This window comes from Vanellus vanellus (genome assembly GCF_965231255.1).
Source record: "Vanellus vanellus genome assembly, chromosome: 4".
Classification (NCBI taxonomy): Eukaryota; Metazoa; Chordata; class Aves; order Charadriiformes; family Charadriidae; genus Vanellus; species Vanellus vanellus.
In genome coordinates, this window is record NC_138909.1 from 53,171,434 (window position 1) to 53,190,323 (window position 18,890).

Below are 18,890 nucleotides of genomic sequence, written 5' to 3' on the forward strand. Positions count from 1 at the left end.
ACTGCAGAAAGACTCCTGGAAAAAATGCTCCCTTTTTGCTGGGGACGAGCTCAAATATCTCATTCCATCTTCCCTTATAGGTTTCTGTGAACATTCTCACTGAGCAGGAATTGTAGCCTGATGAGTTAAAAAAAATCTGTGATAACAAAAAAAAAAAAAAACTAGACAGCTTAGGTACTGTTAAAAGTAATTTAATTATCCTACATGATTGGCACACTTTTTTGTATCTCATTATTTTCATTCAATGTATTTTTCATTCAAGAATATTACTAAAGGATCTTTTTGAACCCAGTTCTTTCAAATATTCAGAGACTGCCAGAGAGAAGATTTCACATTACATCTTAACTTGCTGAAATTTTTGCTCTGGTAGATGCTATCTCATTAAGAACACTTTGCAAATTTTGCCTGCTAGACAACTAAAATCACATTTCTTAATGCTCACTTGAAAGAATAAGTTTTAAAGTATATAAGAACTTTTTCCAAATATGCATCTGAAAGTCCTTTCATTTTTTGAAGTTTGCATTGAAAATTGTAGTTATTGAACAAACAAGCATTCCAATATTGTGTTTTCAACCCAAACATTGAGTTCAGAGTAACAGAAAATTAAATGGACTAAGCAATAAAGTGACTTAATTGATTTTCATTTCCCATTTTGCGAGATGTAAGGAACAAGCAGAAAGTACAGATTACAAGAAGCTTATTAGCTTTTAAATATTCTTCTGGCTCTATTCAGCCAGTGGAATACTGGTGAAATTTTTTGTGATAGCCATATATTAGGAATAAAGTATTTAAATGTAAACTTCATGGACCTTTTAAGCTTCACTACCATTACAATATTTTTCCCCTCTAACTGAAGTTTTGCTCCTCAATTCATGTCCTCCTCCTTTACTCATTGTTTTATAAAACCATAATCATTCAGTAAAAAACCCCAAACATGCTGATTTGTCAATTTTAATTCTGAGATTTCAACATTAATTTCATTAATGTACCTAAAAGTAAAACTATGTCTAGACCGACATAAGAGGAAATCTTTAAAGGGCACAAAAGGATGTGGTCTGAATATTCATAAAAGCTAACTTCAGAAACAGAATCCTCTCTGAACTATCCCATCACAGAGCTTGCATCCTCCCTCAGGAGATGCCTCCCCTCTAATGGGTGAGGGGAGATTAATCTGGAAAAACTTATCTACGTGAAAACTATTCTTACATCAGACATCACAATATACAGGGACAGCAATAAACAGGCAAAAATTAAACACGTGAAGAAAAACTTCTGCCAAATTATTTCTAGACACTTCTAGGCACAAAATTTGCAGTTGTTATATAAATTTAAATTCTAAGAAAAAAATAGGACTTATAGATCTAGAAAAGTTTTTTTTAACACCCAGACAAAATACCTTAAGGGTAAATATAAAAAAAAAAAAAAAACCCACACAACATAAAGATCCTTTAAAGATACAGCTTGATTTCTCCAAAGCAACAAATCAGTCTTCAAAAGACCTCAACTAAGAAAAAAAAATATTTTAATGCCCTTCATACATAAGTTAATCCAAAGCCCACATCTCCAATAGTTACCAAGACTGAAGCACTTGGTAACTATATATAGGTATAATATAAAGCGATCCATCCCGTAAACAGACCCACAATATGAAAAACTGACAGTCATTTCTATTAGATTAAGAACGTTTCAAGTATTGCATCATAACATACTGAGAAAATGTAATGAGCCCAGTTAAACAGAAACACTGATGCTAATTAGAAACAGGATCTCCCCAAAATAACCTCAACTTTAGTATTTCAGGCATCATCCAACCATAAGGAAAATCTGAGATGTAATAAAGTGATATTCAGGAAAAAAACCCTGTCACAGAGATGAAAAATACAGAAAATTCCCATGAAATGAAAACCAACATTTAGTTATTTCATGGGTGTATTAGGCAGATGAGAGGAAAACGCAGTTTACACTTAAGATAGTATCCTGGTTTCGGCTGGGACAGAGTTAATTTTCTTCTTACTAGCTGCTGTGTTTTGGACTTAGTATGAGAATAATGTTGATAACACACATTGTTTTAGTTGTTGCTAAGTAATGCTTGTATTAAGTCAAGGACTTTTTCAGCTTCCCATAGAAGCTGAGAGGGAATATAGACAAGACAAGCTGGCCAAAGGAATATTCCACACCACACACATCACGCTCAGTATATAAATGGGGGTTGGCTCGGGGGCAGGGATCCACAATTGCTGCTCAGGAGAGGCTTGGCAATTGATCATCAGATGGTGAGAGCAACTTGTGTTGTATCACTTCATTTTGTATGTTCTTTAACCATTATTATTTTCTCTTCCATTACCATTCTATTAAACTGTCTTTACCTCAGTTTTTTCTCTTTCTCCCTCTTCTCCCCATCCCACTGGCAGGGGTGAGGGGTGGGGGGGTGGGGTGAGTGAATGACTGCACAATCCTAATTGCTGGTTGGGGTTAAACCACAGCACACAGCAAACGAACACTTTTCTCGACATTTAGGTGTTATTTTTTAGGCCTCCAATTTTCACTTCAGAAGAGAAGCACTTACAACCATCTTATTACTTGCCTTATTTTTCTTAGCAAAGTGTGAAAAGGTCTGAAGAGTTCAGACATATCTTCTGGTTTATGGTCCAAGTTTAATGGTCCCTCGGAGTAGACAACAAGGCCACTGTAATTAAAACACAGGCACAAATACACATAAACATGAAAATTACATTACACAGAGCAACTACTGAATAAGGAATCAGAAAAGCAACTGCACATAAACATTAGAATTACACTCAAGTTATATATTGTTATCTTTTGTCTTATTCACCCACAGTTAGAATTAAATGCTATTTAAAGCAACAGGAAGATCCCCTCCATCCACCGCCCACCTACCCAAACATGGGAGACAAAGCAATGGAAGCATAAGAGGAAGAACATACATTTATTTCATTGCTGCAGCTGACCCATTATAGAAAGAAAAAAAAAAAAAAAAAACACCACAAAACACAACCAACCAAAACCCAAGAAACTGATTATCAAGTAAGCTGGGGAAAGTCCACTGACTTGGGAGATACTGTAAATGGCTTTTTCTTTCCAGTCTAAATTTCTAGGTAAGTTAGTTGACTCCTGAGATCCTATTTTTCTACCTCTAAAATATATACAACCTGGTATTAACACATGGTAAAAAAGAACACACATTTGCTAAATCACATAAAACACATTTTGATAATACCATACTTCTAAATCAACTCAGCACTTGTAGAAATATCCCTGGAAAGAGGTTGGTTCATGGTTCTGAAAGGCTCCATGCATGTCACTGTAGATATCTCAATGGTTCCTCCTGACCAAATCACTACTGCCCAAACCTGTCTGTACGTCAGGGATTAAACAAAATTCACCTTCTTCACTGTATCTGCTGCATCCTAGTGCACTGTATCTGAGACAGGGGATTCTACCCACACCAGCCACCACTCTGCTTAAAACTGTTTAATCTTCTGCCCACTGCAAAAACAATGCATGTTTCTCAAAGGCGAATGGATCACAATCTCATAATCGTTTTATTTTTCCCAGGCCATTTTCCCCTTTCTGCCCTTACAGTCAGTGCTCAGTTACCCAAGGTATTTCAAAGGTATGTTCCTTTTCTTACACTCAAAGTACACGTTTCTTCAGAGAGCTTTCTAGCTACTCTGCATCCAGATCACACAGAGTAATGGAGGACCCTTGGCTGACTAACAAGACTGTTGATGTCTTTCGCACCGGCTGTTCACTAGCAAGTGCCCTGCATGACCACCAAAGGCTGAGACACAGCCGCAAAACTGGTGTCACAAGTTGTATGAGTCCCACCAAAGTATTAAAAAAAAAAAAAAAGAACCACTTACACTCTGTTTAAGATCTGGGAAATACATCAGTGACAGTGGCAGCACGTCTGTGACAATGTATTTAAAAAGGGGACAAAACACCAAACTGTGCAATAGCAGCCAGAGACAACAGTGAGAATATGCGAGAGCAACAGCTCTGCAGATACCAAGATCAGTGTAGAAGGGGAAGGAGATCGTCCAGGTGTCAGAGCAGGGATTCCCCTGCAGCCCATGGTGAAGACCATGGTGAGGCAGGCTGTTCCCCTGAAGCCCATGGAGGTTAACAGTGGAGCAGATATCCACCTGCAGCCCATGGAGGACCCCACACCAGAGTAAGTGGATGCCTGAGGGAGGTTGTGACCCCATGGAGAGCCCACACTGGAGCAGGCTCCTGGCAGGACCTGTGAACCCATGGAGAGAGGAGCCCCATGCTGGAGCAGGGTCGCTGGCAGGACTTGTGACCCCATGGGGGACCCATACTGGAGCAGTCTGCTCCTGAAGGACCGTACCTTTGGAAGGGACCCACATTGGAGTAGTTCATGAAGAACTGCAGCCCATAGGAAGGACTCATGTTGGAGAAGTTCTGTCTCCCATGGGAGGGACCCCACACTGGAGCAGGGGAAGAGTGTGAGGAGTCCTCACCTTGAGGAAGAAGGTGCAGCAGAAACAATGTGTGATGAACTAACTGCAACCCCCATTCCTCATCCCCCTGCACTGCTTGGGGGGAGGAGGTAGAAAATTTGGGAGTAAAGTTAAGATCGAGAAGAAGGGAGCAGTGCAGAAAATACATTTTTAAGATTTGGGTTTATTTCTCATTATCCTACTCTGATTCAATTGCTAATAAATTACTTTTTTTCCCCCAAGTCAAGTCTATTTTGCCCATGACTTAATTGGTAAATGATCTCTCCCTGTCCTTGTCTCAATCAGTGAGCTTTTTGTTACATTTTTTTTTTTTTTTCTCTCCCCTGTCCAGTTGAGGAGGAGATTGATAGAGCAGCTTTGGTGGGCACCTGGTGTCCAGCCAGGGTCAACCACCACAGGTGGCCATCAGAAAGTTCAGAACTGTGAAGGTAACAGAGGGTCCAAGAAATTCAACTACTATACTTGATCAACATTGGTTTGGGGACTAGGGTTTTGAGGGCAGGAGCAGGGAAAGGGGAGAAGAGAAAGAAAAGTTGCTTCTTTTGCAAGTCGCTTTTTTTTTTTGGTGCCTTAAGTCAAATTATCCTGTTACCAAGGATACACTGTTATTTTTTTTCTAAGCTTTCTGGGCTTCAACAAGCAAGCTGCCATGAAGCAAAGTAGTTATTGCTGACTCACGTCTTAAGTTCTGCCTAAACAAATGTTACTTCTTTGCTGAGTGGAAGCTTGAGGCTGCTCTCACTGAACTTCTGACGCAGAATCACCATTCCTTTGGCTTTCAGGTATAGTTTTGCTTTCCCTAGAGTTTAACTCTCAGAAGAAATAAAAAAAAAAAAAAAAAACAAAAAAAACACGCAACACAGAAGTGGGCTAGAGCAAAAAAAAAAACAAATTATGAAACCGTCTCTTTGAAATAGTTCTGAATCAAAGCTTGAATATAGTTGTAACATGGAAAGGACTAAGAATTGGAAAAGTGGGTCTTAATATATCCTACTAGGTTCAAAGTTCACTGACACCTGTTAACATACTAGACAACATACACTGTATAACACGTATAATAAACTGATGTTTGAAAAGAAACCTTGGACAAAAGTGAGTCTGAAAAATATTCCTTAAAGCTTTGCTATTAGAGGACCAAGGGCATCCAGCACTTCTCTTGGCCTCAGACCCATCCTTCTCATTAAAACACAGAACAGCATGACAACTTTGTGTTGCCATCTGTCTTGCATTTAAAGGCTTCTCCTTTCACACTGCAAATAAAAGGTTTGCATTTCTTCCAGACAATGCTCTATCTGGATGGTATTGTTTTTCTGTGAACTTCATATGGCAGTGATTTATTTTCAAATAATTGGATACTTAGGAGCAGTTAAACTTTTTTCTCTTCTGCCTCTTATCCTTCTTTGTAATTTTAGATTGGTGTGGTGTATTTTCCTTGGTTTTCCAGTTAGTCATGATGTATCCAACTTCATTGTGTCTACCAGCAGTTTCAAACTGAGTTCTCACATCCCCGTTGTCTTTTGATAATCAGATTATTACTGTTATTATTTTTAGAATGACAGTTCCAGACAATATCTTATTTAACAGGAACAATGGGCCACAGGGATTTCCCAAAAAGCATATTACACTCAGGATTTGAGGTTTCTTATTTCCCTCAATTATACTACTTACATCAGCTAACTTTAAAACACTCACAATGGTAAAATATTAAAAATATGATGGCTTTACTCCAGAGAAACTGCTGTCTTATTAAATCATTTAGACTTATTAGGAAAAATGCATCTGATTTGTTCAATAGTGCAAAAACTGCATGAAGCAAAACCACTGTTTTAATTTAGTTGTCTTGAGTAGTCAATTGTCCTGATTCCAGGACAAGGATGGGGTTAATTTCCCCCAAGGAGCCGGCAGGGGAAGCGGGTATTCCATCCCACGTGACCCATGCCCAGCTATAAGAGGCGCTAGCCGGGGAGGGCGGGGGGGGGGGCAGTCGCCACTCAGGGGTGGGCTGCGGCGGTGCGGGTCCGGTCGGTGCGCTGCGCGGCGGTACTGTAATCGCGTCCTTATACTCCTTTATCGGTGTTATTTCCTTTCTTCTTCCCTTTGGCTGTTCTGTTAAATTACACTATTTCAACCCACGAGTTTTGCCTTTTTCTGCCGATTTTTTCCACGGCTGTGCGAGTCGAGATCGGCTGCTTGGTTCTTTGCTGCTGGCTGAGACCAAACCACAACAGTCCTTTTTGGCACCCAACACGGAGCACGAAGGGTTGCAATAATGACAGATCTGACCAGACCTTATTAAAACTGATTTCTTATATGCATTTCTCCTATTAGTTAGTCACCAGTTACAATGTTGCTTCGTTTGTTTGCATGGCTGTGTTATGTAAATTCTTATATGCTCTATGTACCCCCCATGATGCTGTTTGTTATCTCAGGGAGAGGGATCAGGACTATCGTTTTGCTGTCCTGTGCAATGTCAGCTTATGAGATTGTAACATCACTATTCAGGTGGCTTTGTTGGGGTCTCTATGCAGTATTGCTGTCCTGTCCGTACCTTGGTTACCATCTCTCAGAAGTTATCAATAATCACACCCAATCTATGGGAGAAACAGGGGGAGATACTTTCCCCAGATCTTTTGCCTCCCTTTTCTCCTTTGGGCCAGCTATGACACCTCTTGAGAATTTTTAATATCCTTGGGATGCTCAAACCAGCATGTTCCTATTGCTATGCCTCCTGAATGTTTTTCAAGTCTTGTTTAGGGTTGAACAACTGTTTAAGACTACCACTCAAAGATCTACCCCAAGGCTGGATAGTCAGGGGTGGCATGGGATGTGGGAAGAATACAGGCAGGTAACTAGAGAACTTCTCACCTCCAATGGTTTGGGACTTCACCCTCAAACAACTACAGGACCCTGATAAAGTAATAGAATATTTGAAAGGAAAATGCTGTGGCTACTCCAGAGAGGCACAACTTAGAGCATTGTGCTGGGCCCTGGCCAGTATCTACCAAACACTGCTCAGTACTATGCAGGACCCTCAGGGGAAAGAGGGGAAAACTAGACCAGCAGACAATGCGGCCACTCCAACCCCAGTGGCAGGCACTGCAGCTGAACTGGACAACCAACCTGTGCCAGTATCAGTTGCTCCTATACAGAAGAAATACACCAAAAAATTGGTTCACATAGTAAGGGATGATGACAAACCAGGGCCATCAACGGAACAGGAGGAAGAGATGGAACCAGAGATAATCGCCCAATCTCTACCCTTGAGTGAGCTGTGAGATATGCTAAAAGATTTCAGTTGACTTTGTGGCAAGCACATTGTCACCTGGCTGCTCCTATGCTGGGATAACGGAGTCAGTAGCTTGGAATTAGAGGGCAGGGAAGCTAAGCAGCTGGGATCCCTATTTAGGGAAGCGGGCATTGACAAGGCAATTGGGAAAAGGACACAAGCCCTCAGCCTCTGGAGATGATTCCTGTCAAGTATGAGGGAAAGGTATCCTTTCAGTGAAGATGTTGTATGTCGTCCAAGCAAGTAGACCACCATGGAAAAAAGTATCCAGTACCTGAGGGAATTAGCTGTACGGGAGATGATTTACTTCGACCCAGATAATGCGCAGTTACCCACAGATCCTGATGAAGTCCAGTGCACAAGGCCCATATGGCAGAAGTTTGTACGGAGCGCACCATCATCATATGCCAACTCCTTGGCAGTGATGGAACGGAGAGGTGAAGAGGGACAAACTGTGGATGAGGTGGCTGGACGACTGTCAATATGAAGAAAGCCTATCTTACCCCCTCATTTCAGCTGCAGAGAAACTGTCCCAGAACGTCCAGCAACTTGGAGAGTATGTCCTACTCCCCACCTGTACAGGCCAGCATTTCAGCTATTAGGAGCAGGCATTTCCCTACTCAAGAGAGAAAGTATAGAGGGTACACACCACAAGGCACCCTGTGGTTTTACCTGCGTGACCATGGAGAGTTGACGGTACTGGAAGATGAAGTAAGCCTAACTGGAAATGAGTGGCAAAAGCATCCCATTGTGACTGGCCCAGAGGCTCCATGCATCCTTGGCATAAACTATCTCAGGAGAGGATATTTCAAGGACCCAAAAGGATACCGGTGGGCTTTTGGCATAGCTGCCTTAGAGACGGAAGAAATTGAACAGTTATCCACTTTGCCTGGTCTCTCGAAGGACCCCTCTGTGGTAGGGTTGTTGAGGGTCAAAGAACAACAGGTGCCGATTGCTACCACAATGTGCATCAGCAGCAATATTGCACTAACCGAGACTGTGATTCCCATCCATAAGTTGATTCATAAACTAGAGACTCGAGGCGTGATTAGCAAGACTCACTCACCCTTTAATAGTGCCATATGGCCAGTACAAAAATCTAATGGAGAGTGGAGGCTAACAGTGGATTATCATGGCCTGAATGAAGTCACACCACTGCTGACTGCTGCCGTGCCAGACATTCTAGAGCTTCAATACGAACTGGAGTTGAAGGCAGTCAAGTGGTATGCAATGATTGATATTGCCAATGCATTCTTCTCAATCCCTTTGGTGGCAGAGTGCAGGCCACAGTTTACTTTCACCTGGAATTGACTGCCCCAGGGGTGGAAACACAGCCCCACCATTTGTCATGGACTGATCCAGACCACACTGGAACAAAGTGAAGCTCTCAAACATCTGCAGTACATTGATGACATCATTGTATGGGGCGACACATCAGAAGTTGTTTTTGAGAAAGGGAATAAAATAGTTCAAATCCTTCTGAAAGCTGGCTTTGCCATAAAACGAAGTAAGGTCAAGGGACCTGCACAAGAGATCTAGTTTTTAGGAATAAAACGGCAAGATGGACACCGTCAGATCCCAATGGATGTGATCAACAAAATGGCAGTGATGTCCCCACCAACTAGTAAAAAGGAAACAAGCTTCTTAGGTGTTGCGGTTTTTTGGAGGATGCATATTCCAAATTACAGTTTGATTGTGAGCCCTCTATATCAAGTGACACAGAAAAAGAATCATTTTAAGTGGGGTCCTGAGCAACAACAAGATTTCAAACAAATTAAGCAGGAAATAGTTCATGCAGTAGCCCTGGGCCAGTCCGGACAGGACAAGACATTAAAAATGTGCCCTACCTGGAGCCTCAGGCAAAAAGCACCAGGGGAGACTTGAGGTTGACCACTGGGGTTCTGGAGTCAGGGATACAGATGATCCGAAGCCTGCTATACCCCAGCCAAAAAGGAGATATTGGCAGCATACGAGGGGGTTTGAGCTGCTTCAGAAGTGGTTGGCACTGAAGCACAGCTCCTCTTAGCACCTCAACTGCCGGTGCTGGGCTGGATGTTCAAAGAAAGGGTCCCTGCCACACATCATGCAACTGATGCTATGTGGAGTAAGTGGATTGCACTAATCACACAGCGAACTCAAATGGGAAACCCCAATCACCCAGGAATACTGGAAGTGATCATGGACTGGCCAGAAGGCAAAGATTTCAGAATATCACTAGAGGAAGAAGTGACGCGTGCGGAAGAGGCCCCACCATATAATAAACTGCCAGAAAAGGAGAAGAAACATGCCCTGTTCACTGATGGGTCCTGCCATATTGTGGGAAAACATCAGAAGTGGAAGGCTGCTGTGTGGAGTCCTACACGACGAGTTGCAGAAGCCACTGAAGGACAAGGTGAGTCGAGCCAGTCTGCAGAGGTAAAAGTCATCCAGCTGGCTTTGGACATTGCTGAGTGAGAGAAACAGCCAGTACTTTACCTCTATACTGATTCATGGATGGTGGCAAATGCTCCGTGGGGGTGGTTACAGCAGTAGAAGCAGAGCAACTGGCAGCGTAGAGGTAAGCCCATCTGGGCTGCTGAACTGTGGCAAGATATTGCTGCCCAGATAGAGAATCTGGTTGTGAAAGTACATCATGTAGATGCCTGTGTCCCCAAGAATCGGGCCACTGAGGAACATCAAAACAACCATTGAAGTGGCTGAGGTAGATCTGGACTGGCAATGTAAGGGTGAACTATTCGTAGCTTGGTGGGCCCACGATGCCTCAAGCCATCAAGGAAGAGATGCGACATATAGATGGGCTTGTGACCGAGGGGTGGACTTGACCATGGACACTATTGCACAGGTTATCCACAAATGTGAGATGTGTGCTGCAATTAAACCAGCCAAGCAGTTAAAGCCTCTCTGGTATGGAGGACAACGGCTAAAATATAAATATGGGGAAGCTTGGCAGATTGATTATATCACACTCCCAAAAACCCACCAAGGCAAGCGCCACGTGCTCACAATGGTGGAAGCAACCACTGGGTGGCTGGAGACATACCCTGTGCCCCATGGCACCACCCGTAACACTATCCTGGGCCTTGAAAAGCAAGTCTTATGGCAACATGACACCCCAGAAAGAATTGAGTCAGACAACAGGACTCATTTCCGAAACAGCCTCATAGACACCTGGGCATTGAGTAGGTATATCACATTCCTTATCACACAACAGCCTCGGGTAAGATAGAACAATACAATGGACTGCTAAAGACGACACTGAGAGCCATGGGGCATGGGACCTTCAAACACTGGGATGCCCATTTAGCAAAAGCCACCTGGTTAGTTAACATCAGGGGATCTGCCAATCAAGCTGGCCCTGCCCAAAACTTCCACATACAGTAGAAGAAGATAAAGTCCCTGTAGTTCATATGAAGAATATGTTAGGGGAGACAGTCTGGGTTAACCCTGCCTCGGGCAAAGGCAAACCCATTTGTGGGATTGCTTCTGCACAAGGACCTGGGTGCACATGGTGGGTGATGCGAGAGGATGGGGAGGTCCAATACATACCTCATAGGGATTTGATTTTGGGTGAGAAAAGCCAATGAATAAATTTTATGATGTTAAATGTTAAATAACCTTGCTGATGTATGTTAACATTATTGCTATCATTGGTGTTACAGAAGAATCACCCAAATCAATGACAGATGGACTTTGATGAGACTGAGTAAAGTACAGTGATGATGTAATAAGAACTGATCTCAGCAGCTGGCGCCCAGCAACTTCCTTGAGATCAACATCTTGAATCTGTAGACTGTGGGCATGGACTGCATCGGGTACACCAGCCTCAGCAGCTGGCTCCCAGCAACTTCCTTGAGATCAACATCTTGAATCTGTAGACTGTGGGCATGAACTGCATCGGGTACACCAGCCTCAGCAGCTGGCACCCAGCGACTTCCTTGAGATCAACATCTTGAATCTGTAGACTGTGGGCATGGACTGCATCGGGTACACCAGCCACCAGCTTCAAATACAGCACACACCAGTCCAGCACCACGCACCATCTTATGTGCCCTAAGAGACTGTTCTCACCGATGGAGCCTACCATCATGGACTAAGTGAGCTCAATGGACATTTTGGAGGGATGGCCCATAGACTATAGGAACTATAAGATCTGGGCATGACATAGATGATATGGAATAAGGAGTGGATAATGTCCTGGTTCCAGCAAGGATGAGGTTAATTTCCCCCAAGGAGCCAGCAGGGGAGGCAGGTGTTCCATAAAGAGGCACTAGCCAGGGAGGGGGGCAGTCAACACTTGGGTGCACTGCACAGCCATACTGTAATCACATTCTTATACTCCTTTATCGGTGTTATTGATTTTCTTTCTTCTTCCCTTTGGCTGTTCTGTTAAATTGCACTATTTCAACCCACAAGTTTTGCCTTTTTCTGCTGATTTTTCCCATGGCTGTGGGGGTCGAGCGAGCAGCTGCGTGGTTCTTTGTTGCTGGCTGAGGCCAAACCATGACATTAATACAGGGCACAAATGTACACAGAAGTTATACATGTTAACACTTTCCTTGTAAAAGATTTAAGCTTAACTCAGTGGTCACAATGCAGTTTGTCATGACAATTCCTTTTGAACCTAGTCATTAAGAAAAATATACAATTCTTATTGAAGATTTTTGGTTTTCAAGACTTGTACCCTTAGGTCATACTATTTTTGAGTGACAAGATACATGCTTTCAAAAAATATTTCTGACATGACCTTCCATAGACGAATATTCTTAATCTTCTAGTTTCTTTCTGGCAGATGACTGATCAATTGTCCCAGGTTCCTGCCTTCTATATTTAAAGTCCTACCTTCCCTTTTCTTTTTTTCCTCTTGATATTCTATGTGAAACTGGTAATGATTTAAAACAAAAGACAAAAGAATCCTCTTTTGATTTCTTTTTAAAGAAAGTACAAGCAAACTCAGGTGAAAAAATATGCACAAGTTCTGAACAAAGTTTCCGAAATCTTCAATAAATCTTTAAATGAGGCAGTGTGGAGAGTAGTTAAAAAAAAATACTTACCATACAATGGCTAATCTTGGAATTGTAAACATTAAAGCTGGTTCATAGTCATCTATCATATCTTGAGTGAGGTATCCAAGCCTTAAGGCTCTAAGCAGAATACAATTATTTAGTAAGAGATCAAACTCCCAAAGAATACAGTTCAATAGGAAAAAAATTGAAGAAATTGTTATAAGCCAAACCAAATTGATAGCATTTAACTCATGAAGTATTTTCGTACAGTCTAAAACACTATGTATATGACTGACTACTGTAATCTCTGCTTTAAAAAATACTAATGAGAAAAAAATATTTAAACATTTGAAGCTTTTATAATCATCCAAAACCAAAGTAATTTTTATGCCGTTTTCCCTCTTTATTTACTTTTTCATGCCAAGCTTCAGCCTGTTACCAAAAAGCACTGGTACTTAGTTTTTCAACTAAAAGAAACATTTTTAAAGTAACAGGAGAAAGTATCTGGTTTAATTTTCAAATAAAACTTGCTATCATCATCTAGGGCAACACCCCCTAAACTAACAAACCAAACTGAAAAAACCCCACAGTTCTACACAGCAACTATTATTGAAGTCTAAAGATTTAATAACTGGGGGACACTTCATTGTCATCTAATACCATTTCAAATATCTTAAGCCCATTTTAGACTAAAACCTAATTTGTTTAGGCTTCTCACTTGGCTATGTTTTCCAGGTTTCTTCACAATTTCTTAATATCTTCATAAGCTTCATAATGTCCTAAAATTTCTTAGATTTGTCTGTACCAGTGCATAAGATCAAGATAAGACTCAAAACTGCACACTAGTCCTGCTGAGATCTGACTGGTCCCAAAAAGAATGGAAATAACTTTCTTATTCCTTGTCAGTACTTGTCTTGCCAATACTGCTGTTGGTAGACAGCAAAATGACCACAAAGTAAGCACTGCTTTGTATTAACAATAGATGGACTCATCAGTGCATGGCCCACTCTCACTCAGTGTTCCTTCCTACAGTCCACTGCCAGATTATCCAAAGCTGCAAACGAGAAACCATCTTTTTCCTCTTACTGAACAAATACATGTCTACATAGTAGCTCTCTGATAGAAAGTAATTCCTCTTAAGTGTTGTGACCATTTTGAGTTCTAATCCTGTCTTTTAACAGGCCTGAAACACCTCTGATCTTGGTGTCATCTATAAACTGTGGCAGTGTGCTTTGTACTCTATCATTAATTATAGTTGTGGTTTGGGCTGGACTGGCCACTGAAACAAACGACAGATGCTCCGACTCCCTCCCTTCATACCACACCACACCCAGGGTCCTACTTCACAAATTCTCCTAATATGACAGTAAAACCAACACTTATTCCAAGTGCATTTTACAGTCTATTGGTCTCTAATAATTCCACCCAGAATATGGTTCACTAGTTTGTTTTTGAGAATAGCGTTGCACTGCTCAAAACCTCACTAAAAGCTGGGTATTTCACATGCTGTTCTCCTCTACTGCTCACCTGCTAGGCTAGTTACTCTCACAAGGGAAAAGTTGTTCTATACAGTACATTCCAAACAAATTCACCTTTTTCTTATCTCCTTATACTCCTAAGAACTTATGAATTGCTGGATTTTTTTTTTTTTTTTTAAACACCATCTCTTCATACATATAAAGTCAAGCTCCAGTCCTCTAAGATTTTAAAGAGCCTTTACGAGTTCTTCATGGTAATCACTAGAGGTTCACAGATGATTTGAATCATCTCAGCATGTATTCTTGCATGAAATACCATTAAGTCTTGATGCCTTAAACAGATTTAGCTTATTGATATGATCAGTCTTCATTTACACATCTATAACTACGCATACCAACAATATTGTTATTGTTGGATTATTAACTTTGGGTTTTTTTTTGCCTAGAAAAAAGCATAGGTTTGTGCTTGGCAAGCATGGTTAATGGATTTTAACTTTGTACTTGGGTACTTACTAAAAAAAGCAAAATAGCTGGTGTTTTATGGCGCTTCTTAAAGACTACAGTTAAGTGTTTCTACAAAAGCTCAGACTGAAAGTAAACACAGAAATTAAAATTTAGTATTTAACTAAAATGCTTACCTCTCCACAGTTTCACAGAAAAGTACAATTACCTCTTGCTGTACATAATATTCTTTTGGAGACTTCACAGGTACCATGGCTGACACATAACTACAAAGATTATAAAATAGCATATTACTATTTTACATGCTTTAACACATCAAATTCTAAATAAAAACAAACCTAGGACAAGTACTCTTAGAAACCTAACCTTTCCTATACCATTTTGTATTTACTTTGACAGCACTCACTATGAAAATTGTACAGTGTAAGAATCCATGAGAAATGCAGCTGATTTACTTATTGCAGATTGAGGCAGTGGAACTCAGTACTAATTTAGAAATATAATTACACACATTTAGCAGTAAAAACTCCATACTGTGTGGCATAGGGAGGTAGAAAGATCTTTATTGCTGCATCTTGAAGATGGAATAGTTTACTCTGTATTTCCTTGAGGAAAAAAAAAACCTACCAAAATACACATTTTCTCTAGAAAGGTTTTACCTGAAATTATATTAATGAAATTCAGTTACCCAGCAGAGACAATTTAGGAGATTTTAAAAGTTGGCCTTGTTTCTATATGGAATTACATGCAAAAGCACTAACTCATAAGGTAAGAAACATTGCTCAAAGTTGTTTTCTGTCACTATATTACTTAATCTAAATTTGCAAACTACAGGTAACACAGGAAGGGGAAAAAGTTGTCTGCAAAACAATGGCAAAGAAAAATGTTGTATATACAGAGTTGATATGGACAGGCCAGAAACTGCAGAGGAACAGCCACTGTCCACAGGACAGTTACTGATTGGCATCATTGTCTGCACTCAAAGCCACACTTAACCACATTTTTAGCCAATATTTTCAATTAAAATGTTTTTCAATGTAACAGTATAATGATGTTTTTTTGAATCAGAAAAATTGCTTTAGTAAAATAATACGAAAGAATATGAAGGAAGGGTGAACAGTTATGGGAGACAAGACAGTCTACGGATTATTCCCAAGAAAAAATTATAACACTGCTCAATTCTAAGAAGCCTGTTCTGCTGCAGGTAGAAATGGCTTTATTATGTTAGAATCACAGATAATCCTTGTCCACTATCCTGTCTGTAACTATGCCTAGCACCACAAATATCTAATAGACATGAAGGAAGCTGGCTTTAATTCTGAAGCACAACGCAAGACTTGGTCAACGTGATCTTTGATGCAATAAGCAGTTACTTTTCGCACCCCAAAAGCCTTTATTTTTATTTTTGTTATAACCTCCAAGACATTTCTCAATCACAGGTTTTTAAATCCATGAGTTCCTGTGGTTAATTATGGCTTGTGTAAAAGCATTTTTCATGAGATCTCAGTTTGCCTCCTTAAGTTCACTGGGTGCATCTTGCTTTTATCTATAAGCACAAGAACAAAACCTCATAATATCTAGACTATTTTTATCATATATTTTTTTAAAATGTTTATTTTTTGCCTTTCCTCCCACAAAGAAAACATAAAGGGAAGAGATTTACGGCTTCCTTTTGTGTCTTGAAAAACTTCCCTCAAATGCCATATGCCAGTATGCAAATGGAAGATTATAGTTTAGTTGAAGAGAGCAAATGTTGATTGCTAGAAAGCTCTTTATTTTTCTTTTCATTATTTGCTGCACTGGAAGGGAAAAAACTAACAATACAACAAATTACTGAAAAATTCAAATACTATGATAAAAAAATTACATACTTTTTCCAAAAAAAGAAAACAGAACAAAACAGCCAACTTCAAAACAGAGCAAGCCACACAACAGCTGTAGTAGGCAAGCCAATACTTACAACACGTTTACTTCAGATCTTTTACCTTAATTCAAATTCGGCAAAAAGGACATCAAAATGTTTGAGTGAATCTTTCATTTTCTCTGTGTAGAGGTTCAAATCCCTTAAGGCCTGGTCACGAATGATATTTCTAACTTCCTCTAGGCTTCGGGTCAGATCCTTGGCCAATGGCCTCATAGCCATACTCTCAATTTCACGATTCATAATAATTGAACCAGCAGCCAGACACTGAAATAGATTAACAGAGAAAGTCACTGTTATGTTTAAAATAAAGCACAAGATGTTCAAGGTATTAAATATCACAAGGGCAGCATTTAGCCCCAATTTCTTGCAAATTCTTAAACAAGTGAAAGATTTAAGACTGATAAGTCGTAAGCCTTCACAGAAAAGGTTAGGGAGCAGCTCAGTCAGGGAGACACGAGAACAGAGGAAGGTTCAAGAACAAGAACCGAAGATTTAACAGAAGAACTTAAAGCTCTTCTACTAGTCAGGCAAAGATTGTTTGCATAAACAGGGTGTGAATCCAGCTGAAGTATGATCAATGGACTGTTTTGATACAGGCTGGGCCACTTGATTTTTTTTGAAATAAGTCTATTCTGTACCAAAAGAACAGAAACTCTGCAACTGTACGGCTTTTTTGTTGTTGTTGTTGTTGGTTGGTTGGTTATTTTTGGGGGGGAGGGGGGTGTTTGGGTTTTTTTTTTTTTCTTTTCTTTTTTTTTCAGTAAAACTGGTCACACTGGCTAGCTGGACCAGGGATCCAGCTAACAAGTATCCTGCCTTCCACAGAAGCTGTGAATACATTTTATAGGAAAGAACATAAAAACCCAGGTAACAGTGATTCTTCCCTTTCAGTTTCTGGAAAGCAGCTATTTAAGACTCTTCTTGCCTCAAGTTATACATGGACTCCTTCTGATCAAAGATATTAAAAGTAGATTTTTACTGTAACACATTAATAAAACTTTTTAAATTGCTTGTTTTTAATAGCAAGATTTTTAATTTCTGCTGTTTATTCCTTTATGAACACATTCAGAAGACAAGCACTGACATAAATCATACTTGCTGTATTAATGGAAATATTTTTACTAACTGAAAATGTACAAGGCTGATCTAGTCTCTAAGTTATTTTTCTTTTTTATTTTTTTAATCTCCATTTGCAGTTCTGTGTCAAACCCCTCTCCCCTGCACTCCCCTGGATAGGAGGTATTTCTGCAGCTCTGTATAGGGGACCTGCAATCCCAGCACTTGCTCAGCAGACTGATGCATTGATTCCTGTTTTAAGGGCACTCAGATAAGATCATGTTCTCTCCTCTTATCAGCCAAGGGAGTATTTGTGGAAAAAAATGGATAGGGCAGGTCTTACCTGTTACCTTACTTCTATTACTCAGAGTAATTACACTGACAAGGACACAAGTCTATATTCATAACTGTCCATACAGTCTTCCTTACTACATGGATTTACAGGATGGTTGTGTCTACAGTAGTACGAGTTGGTATTACTTCCTCACTGCATATGTTACTTTCTGAAAGCAACAGGTCTCTTCAACCTGTTGGTTTGATTGGGAGAGGGTAAAAACATTATAGCTTGTGTAACACAAACAGGGAATAAAGGACAACTTTTTCTCCTAGAAGATACTGGCTGTCTCAGTAATTCCCTCAAGCATTTTCCACAACGCAAGGAAAAGTTACTCCACTGGCTGGCATTTTTCCTGTTTGTTGCTGTAATCCCAGTTTGTTAGTCCCTCAGATTAAGAAAGGATAACAAGATTCACAGGGATTCATTATGGATGGTTACAGAAAGAATTGCCCCATCTTCTCCTACATAGCTATTGAGGAAGCACCATTTAAAGCCAACATGTCAGAGTCACAGCATTTTAAAACAGAGCACGGTATCACCTGGACAGCAGCAATGAAGGTCACATGATAAGAATGATTGCCGCTGTTTTTGCTGAGGACAGGATTATCAAATTAATTTTGTAAAAGTCCTACACAGGGCTTCCCTGACTCAGAGGAGCATACAATTAACAACTGTCAAAGACAGTTTCAGAAAGAGAACATATGGCGGCATATTGGACCGAACAAGATAGAAACTATTGATGGAGAGCATGCACTTTAAGAAGAAAGGAGGAAATGGCAGGGAAAAGAATGAGTAACAGGAGCTGAAGGACTGCTTCAAATAAAGGAAAGGCAAAGCTG

At 40.4% G+C, this 18,890-nt stretch overlaps 1 protein-coding gene across 2 annotated transcripts in view; it reads right to left on the bottom strand.

The window, feature by feature from the left end:
* The window catches only part of ZFYVE28 (zinc finger FYVE-type containing 28), a gene marked incomplete at both ends in the record, with an annotated part of 170,882 nt that overhangs the window by 46,945 nt on the left and 105,047 nt on the right, over positions 1-18,890 (bottom strand). For both annotated transcript variants that reach the window (XM_082482987.1, XM_082482986.1), the window contains 4 exons: positions 2,585-2,686; positions 12,843-12,932; positions 14,911-15,000; positions 16,720-16,922. In XM_082482987.1, the coding sequence (XP_082339113.1) occupies positions 2,585-2,686; positions 12,843-12,932; positions 14,911-15,000; positions 16,720-16,922 (485 nt within the window). The remainder of the gene's footprint in view (positions 1-2,584; positions 2,687-12,842; positions 12,933-14,910; positions 15,001-16,719; positions 16,923-18,890) is intronic.